Source organism: Balaenoptera ricei, chromosome 3, assembly GCF_028023285.1.
Source record: "Balaenoptera ricei isolate mBalRic1 chromosome 3, mBalRic1.hap2, whole genome shotgun sequence".
Taxonomy (NCBI): domain Eukaryota; kingdom Metazoa; phylum Chordata; class Mammalia; order Artiodactyla; family Balaenopteridae; genus Balaenoptera; species Balaenoptera ricei.
Window position 1 is genome coordinate 3,787,542 of NC_082641.1, and position 15,422 is coordinate 3,802,963.

The window sequence follows — 15,422 nt, forward strand, 5'->3', positions numbered from 1 at the left end:
CCAAAGTAGACGTCAGCTTTCAATTTATATCAGTTGTTTTTCCCTTAAATTTTTCAGTGATATTTCATCAGAGTTGCATGGATCATTTGTAATACTAATGACCATTTTTTCCGCCTTTAGGATATCTGTAAAGCCCTGTGGTGCCACCGGATTGGGAGGAAATGTGAGACTAAATTTATGCCCGCGGCAGAAGGCACCACTTGTGGGCGTGACAGGGTAAGAAGCTAATCTTAGGCACATGCCTCATATTCAGATGTCAGTCTTTCAACCATGCGTCTTTCCTCCGCTTGCCTTGGTATTTTTTAAGCCCATCTTTCTGATATATATGTCCATATCTATACCCATGTCAAAAGATTGTGTTTAATTTATATTAATTCTATGAAGAGGACTCCCCTTCATACTTGTCCAATGATATAATTGATGAGCTGCCTGGAATAAATAGACGTAAATGTCAGGCAACAGGTGATGGCTGAATCTGTTTAATTCAGGAAAATGTTAAACTCTTGACCACCTTTTAATCAAATAAAGAACTAGCATTCAGCAGTTCTGTTAAAGCCTCAAAGCATCAGCTTGAAGACTGTGGAATAGATCCTTCTGACCTATTTGTTGCTCCTGTGAAAATGAGAGAGGTGCTCTAGTGGGGGAAAGAAGAAATTCATAAGACAGCAAGTTTATTACTAACTGGGAGACAATGACAATTCTGTCATTAAAACTTAAAAATAAATTATCTTAACACTCAAGAGTAATCTTTTAATCCTTTTGATTTAACCTGTGATTGTATTTTTTTCAGAATATAAAAGACTATTGATAAACATAGAAATATATTGGGACCAAATTGTCACTGTAACCATTTTCATCCTATGTATCTGAACTTTCTAGTGATGCTAATGAGTATGAGAGAGAAATCTATGCCTGAATATCATTGATCCAAGATGTTTAAAGTCCGAAGTAAACCTATCATACCATAAACATATTTAAATGTGAATACAAATAGAAAGGATTTAATGTGTTAGGAAACAATGCTAACATAATGCTTTTGGGTTAAATTATTGCAAAGCTGACTGAGGAAATGAAGAGAAATGAAGTAAATATGCTTAAGAATAGCACCCAGCAACCATTCATCCTACACATGTTAATATGCTTTATTTTCAGACTTTCCCAGGGTGAGACTGATATTTAAATCCTTCTAGGGATGTAGGCAGCAGTAAATTAATCCATAACAAAAACGTCTAATTAAAATGCTTTTAGTTTCTTGAAAGAGAAAATAGATTTGCTAAGGTACTGCAATGTGGAAATACCAACCATCACGGGATACCAGAGAATTTACCTGAACATTAACTGCAGGTGATCACGACTCTTTGCACATAACTGACTAAAACTGATCAAATTTTGCAAATCTGATAGTTTGCAAAATTATGCCTATTTCTGGAACGATTGGCAGCCCTTCCATTGTTGCCTTGGTGATGGTTCACACAGGTATGGTGTGGTTCTCCAGGTGTCCTACTTTCTTTAAAATCTACTATTTTCCTTGGATGAAGTTACAGCTGTGATGCTACCCATATATTCTTGTTACATTCTATTTACCTTGAAAGCAATTAAATTGGTTTTCATTGGTATTTTAAAATATTTTTTCCTGGTGTTTCCTCATATTGAAAAGAATTAGAGCACATTAAGCCAGACTGGATGCCTACAAATTACACAGCGTTGAGTGTTCTGCCCAGGATTGAATGGCTGCCCAGTGGCCATGCTGGGACAAGCATCAGAAGTTCATGTAAAAGCCCCCTTTCGTGTTAGTTGTGTCATCCTGTATCACCGGTCCACGAGTGTCCATGAGGTTTATTGATTGAGAAGCGTGCATCACCAGAAGTCAGTATCTCAGTACTTTGGAATATTCCAGAGCAATGGATGGGCTGTAGATAACTGACAACAACTGTACGGCTCCTGTGCATCTTTCTCCTGGATGGGAACCTATTTTCCTCCATGTGCCACCAACGCTGAGGCTGTGCATGGGTATGCATGCTGGTGAACCTGAGTGGTCAGTGCATCTTTCAGTGGCAAGCACTGTACTGAGAACATGATGTACATTGAATCCTCACAGGCACCCTGGAGGGTGAGCCTAGGGCAGCCCCCCACTGTACACCAAAGAACTCTTCCAGGAAAAAGACACTCGGTTTCTCTGCTCTCATGCCATGAGAAATCCGGAACAGGGGTCAGGACCACAGCCTGGGTGCATGCTGAAGCAGATTCCGGTTCTTTAATGATCCCTAGTGGAAAATTAAACCAGCTCTCACTTTGTGATTACGTTGCAAATGGTCCGAGGCACTTGGCCTGTGTCATTGCATTGGGTCTTTGGAACAAGCCAGTCTGGTGGTTTCCCTCATCCCTGATGTTCACGGGAGGACGGGCAGGCTCAGGGCACCTGAGTCAGTGCCCCAGGTCACACACCTGGTTGAAGTGATAGGCGGGGCTCATTTTCACCTCAAGAACGGTGTACGTTCTTGTGCCTCATTATGCTGCTGCACTGTCTGTACGGGGTTTAGGTGTGACAGTGAATTCCTTGAACAGTATCACAACAGGGTGTGAGCCTTAACGTGACATCACACTGTCCAAGATAAAGCCTCTTTCGTAAGCCACACTCTCCATCGGTAAAATGTAAAATTGTGATAAACATGGGATTGTTCTCAGAAATACAACTGGTGCTTCAGCGGACATTTTATGTGTCTATTTCACACAAGGGTCTTGCCCCCGACCACCCCACTGACTGGCTCCACAGGTCTGTGATCTGCATGAAATTAGACTCAAAATTGTACGTATGCGTGTTCATGTTTGTGTGTCTACATGCACCTAGGCATTCCCCCCAGCCTACTTGGGAGAAGATGTAGTGCTTTCTCCTCAGAATCTCAAAAAGTTTTCTTAAATAATTTTTAAGGATAGTCACTTAAGGATACTCCTGGGCATATATCCGGAGAAAACCATAATTTGAAAAGATACATGCACCCCAATGTTCATAGCAGCACTATTCACAGTAGCCAGGACATGGAAGCCACCTAAATGTCCATTGAGAGATGAATGGATAAAGATGTGGCACATGTATACAATGGAATACTACTCAGCCATAAAAAAGAAATGAAATAATGCCATTTGCAGCAACGTGAATGGACCTAGAGATTATCACACAAGTGAAGTAAACCAGACAAAGACGAATATCTTGATATAGCTATGATATATGATATAGCTTATATGTGGAGTCTAAAAAATGATATAGATGAACTTACTTATACACAAAACAGAAATAGACCCACAGACATAGAAAACAAACTTACGGTTAACAAAGGGAAAGGGGGGTGTAAATTAGGAGTTTAGGATTAACATACACACACTACTGGATGTAAAATAGATAACCAATAGGGACCTACTGTATAACACATGAAACTATACTCAATATTTCTTAATAAGCTATAAGGGAAAAGAATCTGAAAAAAAAAAGGATATATATGTAAGTATAACTGAATCACTTTGCTGTACACCTGAAACTGACATAACATTGTAAATCAACTATACTTCAATTAAAAAAAGGATACTCTGGCAAAAAAAAAAAAAAATGCATTTGCAAGACTGTTAATTGCAGCAATAATTATCAAAACAGAAGCCTGGAAATGATGCAAATGTCCATCATAAGGGAACTGGTTGGAAATATACCTAATGGAATGTTTTGTAACTGCAACAGAGGAAGGAGGGATGTGTCTATCTTCTTCTGTGGAATGAACTACAGAACATATTGTTAAATGAAAAAGCAGGATAGAAAAAGATGGGGGTAATATGGGGTCATTTATGAAAGAAAAGGAAATACTAGTCTATATATAATACTTATGTTAAAAAATAAAAGGATAAACTCTAAATTTTAAAAAAAAGTAAACATTTTGTGTAGTTTTAAAACAAAACTAGACCAAATTTTATTAAAGTAATTCATAAACATCCCAAGCAAAATGAAACAATCTAACCTAAATAGGTTCCATTTAGGCTTTAAGTCAAGTTATTGGCTTAACTATGACCACAACAGAGGAATTATCCAAGTGACTTTAAAACCCAACACTTTGTACATCTCAAGTAGAATTCATCCAGTAGACACCAAGTACTGCAAGGAACCTTAAACAGTTCAGCAATCATATCGACATTGATAGGTTGGTTTTGCTCTTCTAAAACTATTATTTTTATAGACTCCTACACAATGCTTTGCTGGCAGAATGTCAGTTGTGCCCAGTGAATGGTCCGTCAGTGGGAAAACCAACACCATTGAATGCACGCTAGATCTTGTGTAGTTTTTGCATGTGGTGGAAGTGAAGAAACCATGTAGATTTTAGCAGAATTAACATCTATGAACGCTTCTCTGGAAAAAGGGGAGCTGATAGAATCTCCAGCCTCGTAGGGACAGGAGAAGCCCTGTGTGGGTTGTTTCGTGTCCTTAGAAAGCTGTGTGACCTCTGACATGCATCACTTATAACCTCCAGGCTCCCAGCCCAGGTGCCTTGGAGCAAAAGCACAGAGCACCAGCCAGAAATGACAAGGTGTTGAGCCACATGGAACCTCCAGCTGGATTTTTCTACCTGACAGTCAGTCTGTTCCGACAGCGAGAGGTGAAAAGCACATTGTTTCCAGGAAAGGTTAGAGCTCATACACCTGAGAGGTGAACAATTGAACTGAGTGTTCCTGCAACACGACTTAACTACACATGTTAGGTTCCAGCAGCTCAGACAGACGTCTGAAAATGATTTTGCTCTGTACCTTCCCTTTATGTGGATTTATAGAACAAAGCTAGGTCTGGAAAGAAAAAAAAGAAGCTGCATTGAATGTATTTTTATTATGTGCTACCTGAGGGTAGGGATGCTGATGTCTGCCTATGTGACCAAACGCCCCACGGCTCAGCATTGCAGTAGTGATGTACCTACTCTCTACCCACAAGTCAGATCACCGTTTTGGTTTTTTTAATTTCCAGTGGTGCCGCGGAGGGCAGTGTGTGAAATATGGTGACGAAGGCCCCAAGCCCACCCACGGCCACTGGTCAGACTGGTCTCCCTGGTCTCCTTGCTCCAGGACCTGCGGAGGAGGGGTGTCTCACAGGGATCGGCTCTGCACAAACCCCAGGTGAACGCCCAGGACCTCCCTCCTCATCAACACCCACCTCTCTGCTACGAACTTTCCAAACAGCATGTGGACATAAGCTCAGTGAAAATAATTCTGTACCCCCCATATTACTGTAAAAGAACGCTAAGTCAGAAAGCCCTTTTACTCAAGCAACGATGTCTCTGTGGTATAATTTAAGGTGCTTATAACTACCTGACCACAGCAAAAGTAACGGAGCCGACAGTGATATTCAAGAACTGGATTTTAACCATGCTTACATGAAATACCAAGGTTCTGCCTAAAATAAGGAGATAAATCATAAGTATAGAGAACACAAATCAATAGATAAGAATCAGTAAGAACAATTTTTTCATGTGAGAAAACCAAAGTCTTGGTTTTTCATCAAATGTATTTCCCTTCACAACATGTGGTCTCAGTGTGTCTTCTGTAGAAGACGAGGATGTTAAAAGCAGTCACCAATGCAGTGCAATGAAGGGGTTTTTCAGTTCTCCTTTTGCACCTATATGTGTTTAACTTATGTTAAGACTAAGTAAAATGATTTATTTCAGTCCTGTCTTTAACGCATGAGACCTGATTGGTCCCCTGCATCGACAGGGTGCTCTCGTGCTGGTGTGTCCACGCGAATTCTAAGGGGTGAGAGGGGTGTTTGCTGTCTCTTCCAACCAGTGGAAGACGAGAGTGCTTGTTCTGTCCCCATCCGGTGTCCTCGCCTTGTCGCAAGGAGGCTGGTAGGGGAAAGAAGTTGCCATCTGGACAGCGAAGTAGTTGAATTTCAGTCTCAGTTCTGCTTTTTCCCAGCTGCCCTCCTTTATGGAATTCGGAGAACCACGATGCTCGCCCAGCCCCCTACAGGGAGACGAGCAAATACGTGCTAACTCACTTCCCAAATTCTAACCTGTTCTACCAATGTTGCAATTATTTGCACACTCAATAGAAAAGGAAAATACTACCCATATCATTAATATGTAAGAAAATGCCAGTGACTTCTTAGGAATGCACTTCTTTTAACTGGTGACCGTAAGTATCTTTAACATTATGTGCTCCATCTCCCTAATAAGCCTAATTGCAAGGGAGGGGTGAGACAAGGTTTCTAACTGTACACTATACATTCCAGACCATCGAATGGAGGGAAGTTTTGTGCGGGCTCCACGCGAACTCTGAAGCTTTGCAACAGTCAGAAATGTCCCCATAACAGTGTCGACTTCCGCGCCCTGCAGTGTGCCGAGTACAATAGCAAACGGTTCCGAGGATGGTACTACAAGTGGAAGCCGTACACCCACGTAGAAGGTAAGTCTCAAATCCCGCTTTCTGGTGGCAGCCTCGGACTTCTTTACTCTTTAAAGAACTATGTGATCAATAGTGTGCCTCCAGATAGACCGAATATTGCTGTTAGGGCAATGTCACAGGTTCTTTTCCTGTTGCTAGCTTGATTCTGCCTGCCCCAAGGCCACTGGCATCTTATCTAAACTTGACCAGCTGTGGGCCTCAGAATAAAAGCAAACAAGATAGAGAGCATGTGCAACATACCATGAAATCTTTAAAGAAGTGATAAAGCACTCAAAGTAGAAGATTTATTGGTAATGAATCAATTCTTTTTTAATACAAATCATGGTAGTTGATGGTATATGGTAATGAGTATGTCACCCATTGAACACTCATTATTGCCAGAGAATGAAAGCAAATTCATGTCTTTTGGAAAATCAAATAATATACTACATATCTGGAAAGTCTTGATCTACAACTTACAAACCAGGAAGTTTATTTGTACCATATATAAGATTTTACTCTCCAGTTGGAGAGAAATATGTATTGTCCTTATGATCGTAGTAACTTGAACTCAGTAGCTCCAGTAGCATAACTTGAAGATAAATTCAAAGAACACCTAATCATCTCATTCTTTGAAAATGAGAGTACTGTATTGTCCAAGAAACACTTGAGAAATACATAAGTTGAGCCATCTCATCTGGCACTTACTTTTACCATCCCAATATATATAATGTTATCATGGTGAGAGTTTTACGAAATCAGCAAATTCTGGAAGGAAAATTTAAGCAGTTTCAAACAAAGCTTTTTTTGTTGGGTTTTTACTCCTAAAATTAAGTAAAAATTAAGAAAAATTAAGCCAGTGAGAAACAAAGACACCAGAGAAAATAGTAGAAAGAACTTGGAAATTGGGGTCAAAAAATCTGTGTGCTATTCCTGGCTTTGCTAGTCTGCAGTAAATAAATTCATTAATCATGGAAGCACATATTAAATTTGATTCTTAGAATTATTCAGTTGGGTCTCTTATCCTGCACTATAAAGAAAATATTTGTACATGAGTCTCGGGCCTGTGAAAACTCCTAAGGCAGATAAATTTTTATTATCAACTATTCTCTTCTTTACCAAGAAGAGAACAAAGGGGGAAAAAAAAGGTTTCTACAAAAGTTCATGTTAGCCATATAAATCATAAATCCTTGAAATGGATTACCGAGAGAGTATGTGAACTTGATCTGCCACTCTGAGGTATATAATGAGACCTATATTCTCCATTTATCAGTGTTTTTTGACAATCCATTATATTTATTTAAAAAACAATGTTCTCTGGAGATTTCATCCAAATGTTATTCTCTTTATCAGTTTAAAACTACTATGTATTTTAGTAAATGCATTAGCTATTAAGAAATTTTGTGATTATTTTAAGTATTTTATTACACTTTATTTGTAAGAACTTTGTGTATTGCTTCAAAATGGTAGTGACTTTTTGCATTTGTAGAAAGAGTAATTAATTATACTAGTAAAATAGGTGAACAGTAATGTAGTTCAAGTCAACAAATGTTTATTGAATGCCTACTATGTGCCAACCACTGTGTATGGAGCAAGGACCAATAAAGGACACAGTCGAAAAACAATTAATAGTGAAGCTTTAAAAAATATTTTAAAAAATTCAAGGGGAAAAACCAAGCCTAAAGAGGCAATTTATAAAAATGTCTTTGCAATGTATTATTGTGTGGGAGTTATTTTATGGGCAAAAAAGAAAAAAAAAAGTCTATCTAAAATTTAGAGCAAAAAAATGATCAGAGCTTAAGTATCTTTCTTATTTGTGTTTGTGTGTGTATTTCTTTTTAAGATCAGGACTTATGCAAACTCTACTGTATCGCAGAAGGATTTGATTTCTTCTTTTCTTTGTCAAATAAAGTCAAAGATGGGACTCCATGCTCGGAGGATAGCCGTAATGTTTGTATAGATGGGATATGTGAGGTAATAATGATCATTCATTCATTCAACAAACATCTCCCAACAGTCTGCTTTATGCCAGGCATCCTGTAAGGGGCTAGAGAGACCAGACATTTAAAACACACCCTTTCCCTCCAAGTCACAGCCCAGAGGGAGAGAAAGCCAGATGAACATCTGTGGACACAGGCAGTGGCTTGTGGCAATGGAGGCGTGTGCAGAGAGCACGGCGGGGGGAAGGGTGGAGCTGATTCTCTCTTAGATGTGGACCTAAGATATTTGTAGGGTTCCTCAGGGAAGGGAAAGGGAAGAGGGGTGTTGGGGAAGCAGGGAGGGGAACACAGAGGTACAGGAAATCATGGGACGGTAGGAACCAGTTCAGGGGTCAGAGTACCCAGAGGCAGGCAGGAGCTGGGGGATGCGGAGGAGGTGAGTGAAGGGGAGAAGCTCGCAAAGGGCCATTTGCTGCGGGGACGAGGACTTGGGGTTTTTATCCACATGTCCCTGTGGAAGGCACTGGGACTGGGGACGCGTAGAGTCGCCCAATCAGACGGCAGTAGCCGGGCAGTGGCGCCAGAGTAAATGAAGGCAGGGACAGCACAGAGACAGGGGCCGCTTCACAGCTGTCGAGGGGGTCTCGGGAAATCGGCAGCCTCACTTCTGTTGGAGAGGGACTCGGCACAGGCTGGGAAAGATAGGCGGCTAAGTGAACGCAAAGTTCTGAGCTTGTTACCAGGCACAGAAGTGAGATGTGGGAAGAATTTTATTATAAACAATGGGAGGGTGTTACATGCAATGGTCAGATACATTACATGTAAATAATGGGCTTTTCAGTGAAGAAGTTACTCAATATTCGTATTCAGTGGAGTCCAAAGACCTTGGTCCCAGGTCTGATTTTCTCTAAGGTGTAGACCATGACCGCAGTAAAGTTGAATCATCCACTCAGACCCTCAGTGAAATCGTTTGAATGCATGAAGCTTAGACTAAATGATTCTGTTTGGATCTTTCTCAGCCTTAAAATGCTCAACTGTCCACCCATTGTGTCTAATTATCAGTTGATTTGTTAAATATGTCATTGTTTTTATGTATTCTTAATGATACAGTACGACAATCCTTTATTTGTAATTCTGAAATCCAAAGATGTGTGAAATGGAAAGTTTATTTGACTGTAAAATATAAGCTGACCTGAGCTTATTTGGTGGCAGAACTGCCTTGAATTGATGCGACTATCTTCAGTTACGTTTTTCCCGCTCACTGTAGAGATGTGCGCATTTTAGGAACATTGTTGCTGTCCGGAGCCCTGCAGGGACTCTCGCATCATATGCGTATGTTAATTACCTTCCCACAATCCAAAAAACTCTTGAGTTCTGAAATGCATCTGGCCCTAGGATTTCAAACAAGGGACTGTGGACTATAGTTCATCCATCATTTCTGAATGGATTTTTTACATAGCTAGCCTATATTCTTTGCTAGGAAATGTAAAATTGGCAAGCATCACAGAATATATAAACAGCTGCTAAAATTCTAGACAGTAGCCAAATGTGCCTTTTACATAATTTACTGCTGGGAATAATCACCCTGTGGCCTGTGTTCCTTCTTTGCCTCTGCACAAGGCGATTCAAAAAAGCACAAGGCGAATTCCAGTGGAACCTCGTGAGGCCACATTGCTTGTCATTTGTGCTAAGTGCTTTATATCGGTCTGAAATTTCCCCACGTCTCCAACATGACAACCACTAGGTTTAATTCTGGGCTCAGTGTAGGACAGTCGTGTAGCAATGCCAAAGAGGACAGGGTATGTTTGCCACGCGAAGGTCTCCTCCTTTGGATGGAAGCGTAGTTGACAAGTCTCGCAGTGCACATACTGGGTATCCAATAAATATTTGTTAACTCTCCCGTGTTGGTGAAACTTTCAACTCGACGGGAAAAGGTTTGTGACTTCGCCCCTGTTGTCTTGTCTTTCATGAATGACACGTGACCTCGTGGGTCCCACAGAGAGTGGGATGTGACAATGTGCTGGGATCCGATGCTGTGGAAGACTCCTGCGGCGTGTGCCGGGGAAGTAACTCCAGCTGCACAACGCACAAGGGTCTCTATGCCAAGCAGCACCGTGCCAACCGTGAGTGCACCCACCGGAGCTGCCTGCCTGGCTGAGCAAAGAGCGAAAGGAACCACCTGGTGGGAAGGATGGGAGGTGTAGTGCAAACAGCAGACAGAGTCCTGAGAGCCCTACACAGACTCCTTGCCTGCTTTGCTTCTCAAACCTTCTGTTTTGATTGGAAGTGGTTGCTAAGGTATTTGAATTCAAGTGGTTTTTAGAAACAGTGAATATTACAATAGCTCTGCTCCAATTAAAAAAAAAAAAAAACCTCATTTATAGGACTCATGCAACTGGGTTGCCAAAACAGATCTCCAGTTTCCAAATTCTGATTCTCAAGGTTTGGTTATGGAGAACAGCAGGTGCTTAGGGATTTGCCTTGGCAGCACTGAGTGAAGCATCACATACCCCCCCTTCCTGTCTCCTTTGCTCTAGAGTATTACCAGATGGTCATCATTCCTTCTGGAGCCCGGAGTATTCGCATCTATGAAATGAATGTATCTACCTCCTACATTTCTGTGCGAAATGCACTCAAAAAATACTACCTGAATGGACACTGGACAGTGGACTGGCCTGGCCGGTACAAGTTTTCAGGAACTGCCTTCGACTACAGACGGTCCTACAGGGAGCCCGAGAGCTTAACCTCCCCTGGGCCAACCAACGAAACATTGATCGTGGAGGTAGATTCCAGCCTCTTGGTCTCAGGGCTTGGATTTGGGGTCTTAGGGTGTTTTTGCAGGTTCAAGGCTACTGGCAAAATATTACATCCACACAAAATTGTTTGCAATTAGATAGTGTCTCAGAAACAAAACTAATCAACTCATAAACTAAATGGGCCAAGTGGACTTGTTTTGATCGCCTTTCATTTCTGGGTGCGTGATGAAATTTGTAATTACGCATATCATGCAGTTCCCATTTTTCCATCTTGATCAGTCGATTTTCACAAAAGTCTGCTTCTCTCCTGTAAGCTCTGTGGCTCTGAGAAGCAGCCACTGTGGGTGACTCTGTGTGTGCCTGTTTGGGTGGGACCAGCATTCCGCCGAGTTTTGTGGAAATGGGAGTGAAGTGAGAACCCACCACCCGGGCCCAGTGCCTGGCAGGGGACTGCACACTCACTCCCTACGCAAGCCCCTCTGTGCTCTACCCCAGATGGCAGAGGCTCACGACATACAAACGGGCATCTTCTAACAATGTAATTTGTCCTCATGGGACCAGGCAGGTGGTGGTAACAGGCAGTGGACATGCTAATTCCCTACTTTTTTGTATTTCTGTTCACATTTAAAGAAAAGACTGGTTCAAAAGTTGCCCCCTCAGCCCACACCTATGTGTGCAGGTGTGAACCACCCACAGGCCCTCCACCTGCTCTCCGGGCCAGGCAGCCCCATCCCGGTGTCCTTGCATCTTCCTGGGAGACACCCCATCTCCACACGTCCCACTGCCATCGCCCCTCCTGACCCGGAGCTGCTTCCTCCGCCCCTTTATAAACATGTTCACTGTGAATTTCTGCCTTGGTTATTTCTCTCCCCCCATCTCAGGCTTTTAGCTTTAATACCCATGAAGAAAGAGAGATCAGTCAGGGTTGAAGGTAATCGAGGCTTACTGGGAACCTGTTTCCTATGCAAGAGGCTCAGGATGTCAGGCGGCAGAACGGCTCAGTGGTCATACAGTGAGGCCACCTGTCCAGGGCTCATACCTGTCCTGCAACATCTTCTCCAGCTAGACTCGAGCTGTGTTGTCAGGGAGGGAACTGTGGTGCCAGGGAGTTTAGGGAAGCTCCAGTGACTTCATCCACTGGAACCCCCCATCAGGGACCAGTGAGACTCCAAAACTCAGAGATGGGATTTCTATTAACAGGCTAATGGTGGGGTTTCCAGAAAAGCCTCTCACCCAGATCAAGGGATCAATACCTTTATGAAGGAAAAAGTAATTGGTCCATGTGGTCGAGTTTCCAGCTAGGAGATGAAGAGTCCAAATGCAATTCCGTGTGCGGAGCATTGCTCACAGGTGTGCCCAAGCTGAGAGATCTTTGCTAGTAAGATGCTTTTCTCCTGGAGGCATACAGTACATGCCAGTAGGCGAAAGTCCTCCGCATCCCACCACAGGAGGAAGTACTCAGTTAGCCTTCATCCTGCATGGATGCGATCCATTCACCCGTTCTTGGTGGTTTGGAACTCACTAGGAATTGTGATGGTGCTTTTTAGGTATCATTTTCTGATTTGCTCAGATGGAGAGCATTGGTGGGGCTCCCAAGGTAACACGGAGGGAAATAACCAAATGCTCTTGTTAGGTAGTAAAGGCTGTGGAAGAAACACTAAATGTAAGGCAAAAGAGTCAAATGTCTATATATTTTATAGATGTGCTTGTGTCTAGTTTAATTCCTGTTTAGAAAGTTAATTTTGGAGGATGGACAGTGTTTATTACTGTAATCATCTTCTGCTGGATAAGTCTGGTGTTTCAAGTAGTTTAAAACAAATTAGCTTCTATTTATTGGTTCTAATTTAACTCATTTTCTTTTTCCCTTTCTCTTTTTATAGCTTCTGTTTCAGGGAAGGAACCCGGGCGTTGCCTGGGAATACTCTGTGCCACGGTTGGGGGGCGAGAAGAAGCTCAGCACGCAGCCCAGCTACACGTGGGCCACCATCCGCTCCGAGTGCTCCGTCTCATGTGGAGGGGGTAGGTCACTTCCCACGGCCGTCCTGGGGATAGGCACAGAGGTGCCGGGTGCCTTAGGGCCATGGGGCACACTGCCGTCGTCCTCATCACACTGCCCTGGTCCTCATCACGCTGCCCTGGTCCTCATCACGCTGCCCTGGTCCTCATCACGCTGCCCTGGTCCTCATCACTCTGCCCTGGTCCTCATCACGCTGCCCTGGTCCTCATCACGCTGCCCTGGTCCTCATCACTCTGCCCTGGTCCTCGTCACTCTGCCCTGGTCCTCGTCACGCTGCCCTGGTCCTCGTCACTCTGCCCTGGTCCTCGTCACGCTGCCCTGGTCCTCGTCACTCTGCCCTGGTCCTCGTCACGCTGCCCTGGTCCTCGTCACGCTGCCCTGGTCCTCGTCACTCTGCCCTGGTCCTCGTCACGCTGCCCTGGTCCTCGTCACGCTGCCCTGGTCCTCGTCACTCTGCCCTGGTCCTCGTCACGCTGCCCTGGTCCTCGTCACGCTGCCCTGGTCCTCATCACTCTGCCCTGGTCCTCATCACACTGCCCTGGTCCTCATCACTCTGCCCTGGTCCTCATCACTCTGCCCTGGTCCTCATCACACTGCCCTGGTCCTCATCACACTGCCCTGGTCCTCATCACTCTGCCCTGGTCCTCATCACGCTGCCCTGGTCCTCATCACACTGCCCTGGTCCTCATCACTCTGCCCTGGTCCTCATCACGCTGCCCTGGTCCTCATCACGCTGCCCTGGTCCTCATCACTCTGCCCTGGTCCTCATCACACTGCCCTGGTCTTCATCACGTCCTGAGGAGGAGTCCAGGCTTCTGCCTGAGGGAGGTACTAAGCTTTCTAGAGGCAGAGTAGAGAGCAGTGCTGCTGATTGTTACTTGACAACTTGAGCTGTTTTCTCTAATTCATCTATGTCAGCATGTGCCCTTAAGGTTTAGTGAATTGGTTTCTGCTTTTCATCTAGTTTAAGATTTTTGAAAGGGTAATTTTTTTGAGATTATTAAAATGAAATTCACTCAAATTATTATACATTTCATGTTGATGATGAGAAATAGAAACTTGCATGGAAACTATAGTGTTACTGAGTGAAGTTTTTATCAAATGGTCTTGTTCAAAAGATTTACTGGAAAAAATTTTGCTGTAAAGTCATATACTTAAATTCACTCAGAAAGTATAAGAATTTTATGAAAGTTGCAGTGAAAATGACAAGAAACAACATGTCGAAAGAATTTCACATGATGATAGATGGGTTTATCATCTTAATACCATAAGAATTTTAAGCCCATGATTAATTGATAAAGCTAGTTCACTAGAGGGACATTTTTAGCTTAGAGCCAGTAGGCACTCTCTGGCAAAGGGTGGAGAATAAATACGTGCAAATTTAGAAACAAAATATTAAGTTCTATCTGATATTTAAAAAACAGACAAGTTTCCATTTGGACAAATGGATTTCAGCTTTGTGCATTCCAGGTTTTAATAATTAAGAAATTAATCCAGACAGTACAATATATTTAAGTATAATGGTACACAAATGAGAATAGTACAAATTTAGAATATAATGAATAAATAAGGAAAAAATAAAAGTAAACTCATACCTTCTTGATAGTTGCTCTAAATAAATGAGATGAAGAAAATAAAGGAAAACTGAATGATTAACCGAAAAATAAGTCTGAAAAGTTAACGCTAGATACTTAATATATATTAATTCTTCTCATTATAAACTAAGAATAAAATATTTAAGTCATATTTAAATTCTGACATTAAGAGCTTTCTAAGGTGAAATAGAATCCCCTTCTGTACCTCAGGCTAGCAGCAAATGGCTCTAAAGGCAACTAGAGAAAAATGGGATGTCCTACCCTGGTGATGAACCCACAGGAGCTGCTGTTTTACTCCATTCAGAAAAAAAGTAGAACAGAACCATACTCGTGGGCATCTCTGTGTGTGACCTAGGAAAGTTAACCTCTAATCCTACTTATTTCCCTTCCCTCTTTCTTATAACCATCCCTTATGACTCTCTTGCCCATACTGGGTATGCTTGATTTTATCTGTCCCTATTTAGGATTATCTAACAGCGTTTGCTTAAAATAATAATTAAATCAGAAAGCCTTCTATTTGTGTAAGGACATTACGATTTTCATGTGGTGAAGGGAGTGTAATGAATCATGTGGCAACATCTGTAAAGATGTCTGGTCCATGAGGGTATTTCATTAGGACAGTTTCCCTCACATCTTCCCTTTGAGAGTCAGGCATGCAGAGGGACACTCGGTTTCCTCAGCACCGACCAAATTACCCATCTCAATA

The 15,422-nt window shown here is 42.5% G+C and overlaps 1 protein-coding gene across 3 annotated transcripts in view; it reads left to right on the plus strand.

Annotated features, from left to right (window-relative positions):
• Positions 1-15,422, plus strand: part of ADAMTS16 (ADAM metallopeptidase with thrombospondin type 1 motif 16) — a 163,056-nt gene that overhangs the window by 74,470 nt on the left and 73,164 nt on the right. For all 3 annotated transcript variants that reach the window (XR_009502205.1, XM_059916071.1, XM_059916072.1), the window contains exons 11-17: positions 121-216; positions 4,994-5,142; positions 6,257-6,429; positions 8,252-8,382; positions 10,348-10,471; positions 10,886-11,130; positions 12,985-13,123. Coding sequence is in view for 2 of the 3 variants with exons in the window: in XM_059916071.1 (XP_059772054.1) it covers positions 121-216; positions 4,994-5,142; positions 6,257-6,429; positions 8,252-8,382; positions 10,348-10,471; positions 10,886-11,130; positions 12,985-13,123 (1,057 nt within the window). In the remaining variant the exon portion in view is untranslated. The remainder of the gene's footprint in view (positions 1-120; positions 217-4,993; positions 5,143-6,256; positions 6,430-8,251; positions 8,383-10,347; positions 10,472-10,885; positions 11,131-12,984; positions 13,124-15,422) is intronic.